Here is a 7,800-nt window from a genome sequence, read left to right on the forward strand (position 1 = left end):
GCTATTAAAGCAATTTCTTTTTCTCCGGCCAAGAAAGCCGCTCTTAATTGGGGTTGGACACATATAGGCCAAAATTCAAGCAAATGAAGCTCGAGTGAATCATATAAGGATCCAATTGTTGGCAGAATTATGGGAAATACTTGGGTGCCATTAATGGCACCATGCCATTACATCCTGGCCATTGATGGCACCCAAACATTGTGGATGTGTGTGTGTGTGGTGGAGATCTAATGGCATGGTGTTATTAATGGCACCAAAGTGCCACCCCAGAATTATGTCCCAAGTCTTTTCCCTCATATTTGTTCTGTTGTGTATGAGGTTGCAGGGTGCATTTAGTTTGGACCACTTGAAGTTTGGGTTCAAGTTGGACCAGTTTTTGTTTCATAGATTAAATCAGCTCATCAATTTTAATGGTAGTCTATCTACACCAAATCTCTCCCCTCTCTCATTCCTGTCTCTATCAGAATTTAGAAATGGAAGTGAGAGAAAGTAGAAAATCATCAACACATATTTTTTTTTAGCTAAATAAAGATTTATTGAATTTGTGTCCCTGTCCACACCACATTCAACTTTGTTCAAAAACTCATCTTTCACCATTAGAGTAAACTACTTACACTAGTCACCAAAGATTTTATTACACTGACACTACCAGCTGAAGTGTGGTTTTGTTTTTTGGTTTTTTGTATTATCTGCTTGTACTGTGAAAGAGCGTTTTAATGTAAATTTGTTTTGATCTAATTTGTGTATGCCTTCTGGCTTCTGCTTAGGTTAGTGTTATTAATATTTTTTTTTCCTAAAAAAAATAACTATTGAACAAACACTAATCACTTCTTTACCAAACAAAAGAGTAATGATAATTGATAGTGCTATCTTCATTTTTTTTCCTTCTTGTTAATCAAAACCCAGGTTAAAATAAAGATTAATTAAGTTAGTTAAATCTTAATTGAGCTAAAAAACTTGATAAAAATTAATAAAAGTTCTTTTTTTTCTTTCAAACTCTTTTCACCCATTCAGTTTTTTTCACATTAATGTTTTAAATACATTACATTAATGTCTTATTTCACAAAAAAACAAATAGCCCATTATAAAAAAATTATTGAAATAACAAGTTTTTGCTGCATGATTCTTTGAGAGAAAGAGACAATGAGATGAGACAAAGATAGAGGGATTTGATGTGGAAAGACCATGATAAAATTTGATGGACTGATTTAATCTAATGGTTCAAAAAACTGGTTCAACTTGGACCCAAACTTTAAGTGGTCCAAACTAAAATCACCCGATAACCATTTCATGGTGCAATAAATCCTTTTCAAATTTGTTGAATTTCCCTAGCACAAATTCTGGCATTAGATTCACAGCAACCCCACCATATATTAAAACTTTTTTCAATCATGCTTGGACCGTATACATGGTTGATCTTTTCAAATTCTTCCTCGAGTTCCTCTAAACCTGAGATCCTATGAGCAAAATCCGTTGGTAGCACAGAAATCATACTCACCCCACAAATACCTTGCAAGTCATAAGCAAAACTTGATTCAAAATTGTTAGTAACTTCTTCATCGTCATTCATATAATTAACCAATTTAACATCAGTATGCTTAGTTACCATTATTCCAATGATTTTTCCAACAGAAATTTGATAAGTAACCTTATTATCACCATTTGTTTCTTGGTAACGTTTACGGGTTGGTTACAACATTCATAATTTAAACCAAAGATTATATTGAATGCATAAATCATATACAACCAAGCATATTAAAAGGATTTTTTTTTTTTTTGCAGAACTACATAGAATTCTAGCTATTTACATCACAAAAGAGAGTTTAGTTACCATGGAGAACATAACTAATAAGAGAAGGTTGATAAATGTTGAAGAACCATCAACAAGCTTGGAATCAAGCTCCTTTGCCCTCTTATGGCTCCTCACGCCTTCCTCTCTATGTTTCTGTCTATTGTGTCTATAATTCAAGTGATAAAAATGAATGAAACAACCTACATCTCTATTTATAGTGATTCTACAAGAGTAAGTTCGCTAGGCGCAGTGATGCTCACCTAGCGAATCGAGCTTTCTTCTTTGGAGGAAAAAGTCATATATCTTCAGATATTTCTTGAAACCTCTTTAGTTCGCCTACGGACCAAATCTCGCCTAGCAAACCACCTTTGACTTTTGTCCATGGAACTCTTTCTTTTTCCTTGCTTCACTTCGATTAGCTCGTCTAGTTAATCATGGTTTCTCAGATGTCTTTGTGATGCAATGGCTTGACTTCTGACAAGTGTACTTTCATTGCTTTATCCCGCAATGTTGTAGTCGTGTCCAAAAGGTACAAAAATGTGTGCAAAACAGGCATAATAACTTTCTGGCATAGTTTTGCTATATAAACTATATTTATATAAATTGGGGGGTTTTAATTAGATTACTTGTAAAACAAGTTGGTAATTGTTACGGAAAATAACAGTGATTAGACACTTATTAGTTAACATTTTTTGGGAACAGGAGGTTAATAATTAGTTACACATGAATTTATTCTCGTCTTGATGGAAACTTTGTTCCCACGTTTTTCTTTTAGATAGTTTTTCTATTTTCAAGATAATTTTATATCCGAAAATAAAATTTAGTAAACATAGACATGCATATTTATATCATTTTATTCTTAAAACCCACGAATATAACTTAAAATAAAGGCACTCTAATAGTTTTTCGAAAAAATCACATTTTTTATTTTAAAACAAAATCTACATGAATACAATTTCTTTTTGGTGATTAAGTGATTCACATCTCTTTGTCAAATGCCTCTAACCCTTAAGAATCCCACGAGTCCACATGATAGTGGTCCCTTCCTTTTTTAGGTCTTGACGTGGATTCTCCGTTATAGCTATCTCGTCTACGATGACGTTTGGATGATTGTGACATGGAAATTATTTTAATCACTCTTAAATGACGCCTACTCGCTTCAATATACATGGTTGGATTTTTTGATAACAAAGCCAACAATCATCTCTATAACTCTTGAACGACGCCTACCCACTTCAAAATTCATCATGGGAGTCCCACGAATCAACATCGAAGTGGTTGCTCTTGAGGTTGATGCTTCATTTGACATAGCAGTAGCTAGTTAATTTATTTCTCTAACTTTGTTCTCTTCATCTCTCCCTCTCTCAGTTCAAACTTCAACGGTTTGTTTCAATTTCATGTGTTAGATACCTAAAATTATATTGTTGGTCAAAAAATTTAACTTTTTTTTCACATTTATGTAATTCTATTATTTATTTTATAAGTAACACTTGTGTGATCATAAATCCAAATATAAATTATTTAGACACACTCATACAAAATTGAGATTTTAAAAATAAAATAGAATGTAATAAAGTATATTTTGGAGATTTTTAAATGACATATTGTTACATGTGTACCATGAGTTTTATTTAGGGTAGTGACCTTACAAGTATTTTTCTTATTTTATACAATTTCAAAATATTTGTTTTCTTATACCAAAGTTGTGTTCAATTTTTATTTATTAGTTCAATGGATATGGTAACAAAAAAATTTAACTTCGATGTAAGAATTCCAATATCTAGCCAAAAATATTATTAGAAGGAAGGTATATAAAATTCCTAACTTTCAAGTGTCATTTGAAATTCTTTAAATTTAACATGGACAAAATACTTCGTAAATTTTCATCATTTTTAAAATTCTCTAAATTATCATCCAAACAAAATAATTTACTTAAAAGGATTTGAATTCCCTCAAAAAATTTAAAACTAGTTGAATTTTTCTTTTATGTTTTTATGAAATAATTTCAATTTATAATTTAATGTGGAGATAACATAGTTGCAATAATTTTAATCTAATGTACATTATTGTCCTTGTGAGCTTAGCTTAGTTGGTAGAGACAATGCATAATATATGCAAGGTCAACCCCGACCACCACCAAAAAATAAATCTAATGTACATTATTGTTTGTTTTTTTACATATATATTATTATTTTTAAATAATTATACTACTTTTTATATGCATACGCATTTATTTAAGATGTATACAGAAAAAGTGATAATTTTATTTTTAAGAGAAAAATTGATACATGTGAACCAACAAGTGCAATACTAGTTTTTTTTTCTTTCTTTTAAAATGGATCCTCTTCCGTCTTTATTGTTCAGCCATCTCTCATGTGTTTCAACCAACAGCTGAAAATTCATAACAAATAAATAAATGAAAAAGAACAGTTTTGAAAAGAGAGAAAAACATAGATAAGTGGCTGAGATGATGACAGGATAGACAACGGCAGAGAAAGTGCAGGAGAGAATCCAAATCTTTTTTTTTTTGTTTAAAAAAAAGTGCAATACTAGTTTTTATTTATTTAAAAAGAGGATGTTATCTGGTAAGTAATATATACATAGTATTAATGGAGTTTAAAATTCACAACTACTTTGTATTTATTTCATTTTCACATTATATGCATGACTCTCGTTGTCATATGTAATACATGAAAAATGAGAAATAATGCATTCTTTGTTTTTTATAACTATAAATGATTGTGAGTCATATTTAATTCATGTAAATGAGAGATGATCAATTATGTGTGTTTTATTTAATATCAAAAATTGATTTTTTTATTAAATTTAATGATATATTAATTGTATTTTATTAATTTTTTTATTTGGCTCATGACAGCTTCTAGGTGAATATTTTAGTTGAGAACAAATATATATTTGGCTTTGTCTTTTTTTGGTTTCTCGGTATTCACCCTATACAATACTAATCATAGATCTCCAGCACCCCATCATATATATACACATTGTATTATAAATATGATGGTATAGTATGATAACTAGATTACATATATAAATAAGGAAAATGTTAACAAGTGCCCTTTTAAAGGCCATAAGTAGTAAGTATTTATGAAAATATGTATAATCAATGCTTTGGAAATCGAAATATTTAACCTTTTTAAAGTATAATTGTTTAGAGTGCCCCGAAAGCACTCGTTAACAAGAGCTTAATAATACACACATCTTTCTCCCCTGTGTTTTCCTACTTTGTGTTTATTTTATGGGCAATGTTAACTAGTGCCCCCGGACACTGGTTAAGGAGTCAAATATAGTAAATATTACATTGGAACTTGTATTGTCAACTCTTCAAAAGCATAAAAAGTGTTACTTTCATTTAAAAACTTCATTTTTTTAGTTTCCTTAACCAGTGCCCCCGGGGCACTCGTTAACATGACCCTTATTTTATTTAGCTTCATTTTTTGAAAACAATAATTTTTTTAAAACGTCAAAATGAAATATATTAACACCACAACATGTTCATTCTACCTAGCACAAGTTGTTCAGTAGTAGAACAAGACAGTTACAAAAATAACATGAGTTTAAAACACATGGGAAAACAAAACGGACAACAAGAATTAGGAAAAACCCAAGCACAAAAGAGAACTAAGCCACAAATTATGATAATTAAAAGCACCAGCTGACTTGTGTGCCTTCAGCCACCTATAAGAAAGTAGCTTAATATTATCTAAGAGCTGAAGTAATGTGCTTGCAATGCTATAAAAGTCTTGTTGTTCCTTTCCTTCCATATCACCCAAGTATAAGCAAACCAAATGAGCAACATAACAAAACGTCGTGATTTAGAAACACCAGCCAAGTCACAAAATTGTATCATCTGATCAGAAATAGTAAGCGGATCCACTACATCAAAACCAAGCTAATCTCACACCATATACCACAACACACCAAAATAAGAACAATCCATAAATAAATGTTGTGCCGATTCCAGAATTCCGCACCTGCTGACACATAGTCGTGAATCCAAAGATACAATACCTCTTCGAAATAAATTATCCTTCGTGGGAAGACAATTCCTAAGAAGTCGCTGTGCAAAGATAGACAACTTCAAAGGGATCAATTTACTCCATATGATGCCTGAAACCGCTGAACCAGGAAGGACATCTGTAGTAGTAAGCATAGTATACACACTGCGAACAGTGTATCCTTCGGTAGGCACCGAAATCCAAAGCAACTGATCCTTAATATCAACCTGTAAAGTCACAGATAAAATTAACGGCATACACTCATCTACCTGTTCCTCCTCCCAAGCCAACAATCTCCGCCTCCACCTCCAGACTCTCCTCCTTCACCCCACCCCACCCTAAAGTAAACATCTCCGCCACTGTCTCCCCCGTGTGTCATCCAACTCAAACAACCTCTGAAACTTCACACACAAAGGGTCACCCCCAACCCACCTACTCGTCCAGAAAAAAGTGTTTTTCCCCTTAATCGACCTCACACTGAATATTATCCTCAAACCATCCTCCCATGTCTAAACCAACTCCATTGTGAAGTTTAACCAAATCCCTCCATCAAACCAACACCTCCCTTTCTCCTTCCTTCAACCTACCCCATCAACACCATATCTAGCTGCCAACATCCTAAACCACAAACCACCCCTATCATTAACCATCCTCCAACACCACCTACCCATCAGAGCAATATTAAACTCCCAAATTCTCCTAACCCCGAAACCCCATGCTCTTTATCCATACAAATGGCATTCCAGTTCACCTAAGGCATTTTCCTAAAATCCTCAATTTCCAATTTTTTTTTTTTTAAAAAGAGATTCAATAGAGGAAATGATACATGAAAGAGCTTTTAAGAAGGAAAGAGTATAGACAGGAATAGAAGTCAGGACAGACTTTAGAAGAATAAGACGACCACCAAAGGATAAAAACCTGCTTTTCCACCCAGACAAATATGGACTTTATCCGATCCAACAATGGATCCCATAATTTCAACATCCGAGGATCACCTCCTATTGTAAGACCCAAATATGCAAAAGGTAGCCACCCACTCTATACCCCATCAACGCGACAACCTCATTCAACATGGAGTCATTGACACCTACCAACATGCTCTTATGAAAATTAACTTTCAACCCAAACATAGCTTCAAACAAATTAAGAAAAGCACGCATTGCACGAACATTAGCCAAGCTCTTTACACCCAAAATAAGAGTGTCATCTGCAAACTGCAAATGAGAGATAGAAATGGGCGCAAAAGTACCAGCCATATACCCAGAGAAAATATTATTCACCACCATAGCCTCCATCATAACATTAAAACCATCCGCCGCCAATAAGAACGAAAAAGGTGACAATGGATCACCTTGTCTCAACCCCTCTCCATCGAAAAACCATCTCCCTGCATTTTAGCAACGAACACATTTTTGGTTTGGACAAAAAAAACCTATTTCTTTACACTAAGAGATACTTGAATATAAGCAATGCAATTCATCCAACGATAAACCTAATCTGGATTATAGAAGTACAAGCATAAAGGTAATAAAGAAACAAATGAACAAATTGCAAACTCAAACATACATGAAAGAAAAATGAAAATCATGAGATTGACATGTATTTGATTTTGCTTGGTAAATAGGTTCCCTCTTGTTTGGCATACAATAAACATTCTTTAAAAGAAAAACTTTGGTAAATTGTGAAGAATCCTTTTCAATATCATGGAGGTTATTGTGATTTAGCACTTGGAGGAGGCATTAGTTTTTTTTTCTTAAGAACTAGCTCACTAAAATTACCGTCAGAGAGATTCGAACTTTGACGAGGAGCACACTTCAACGATTCAAGTCAACACTATCACGCCAACCTAAGTGGGTTAGGAGGAGGCATTAGTATTATCTCAAATACATTTCACAATTTTTCTTTTGCCCCTTTTCTCCTTAATTGGCTCGGAAGTTGTCAAACATCATGTACTCCCTTCGTCCCATGTTAAGTGACACAGTTCACTGTGCC

At 33.2% G+C, this 7,800-nt stretch overlaps 1 protein-coding gene across 1 annotated transcript; it reads right to left on the minus strand.

Annotated features, from left to right (window-relative positions):
• Positions 1 to 5,513: 5,513 nt before the first annotated feature.
• On the minus strand, positions 5,514 to 7,103 carry LOC146959393 (uncharacterized). Its single transcript, XM_085753664.1, has 4 exons — positions 6,853 to 7,103; positions 6,396 to 6,471; positions 5,822 to 6,035; positions 5,514 to 5,686 (listed from the first exon to the last, which is right to left on the minus strand). The coding sequence occupies exons 1-4, from the start codon at positions 7,101 to 7,103 to the stop codon at positions 5,514 to 5,516; spliced, it is 714 nt and encodes a 237-aa protein (XP_085609790.1).
• Positions 7,104 to 7,800: the final 697 nt, after the last annotated feature.

This window comes from Medicago sativa, chromosome 1 (genome assembly GCF_051527215.1).
Source record: "Medicago sativa cultivar Bolivia chromosome 1, Bolivia_mono, whole genome shotgun sequence".
NCBI classification, from domain to species: Eukaryota; Viridiplantae; Streptophyta; class Magnoliopsida; order Fabales; family Fabaceae; genus Medicago; species Medicago sativa.

Excerpts from the sequence above, each read along its gene's own strand:
- LOC146959393 (XM_085753664.1), bottom strand. The coding sequence starts at position 7,103 with ATGGAGGCTATGGTGGTGAATAATATTTTCTCTGGGTATATGGCTGGT. Across the intron at positions 6,472-6,852 it reads GAGGTTGTCGCGTTGATGGG|GTGGTGTTGGAGGATGGTTA; the intron begins GTATAGAGTGGG and ends TCTGATGGGTAG. Across the intron at positions 5,687-5,821 it reads GGATAATTTATTTCGAAGAG|TGGATCCGCTTACTATTTCT; the intron begins GTATTGTATCTT and ends GTTTTGATGTAG.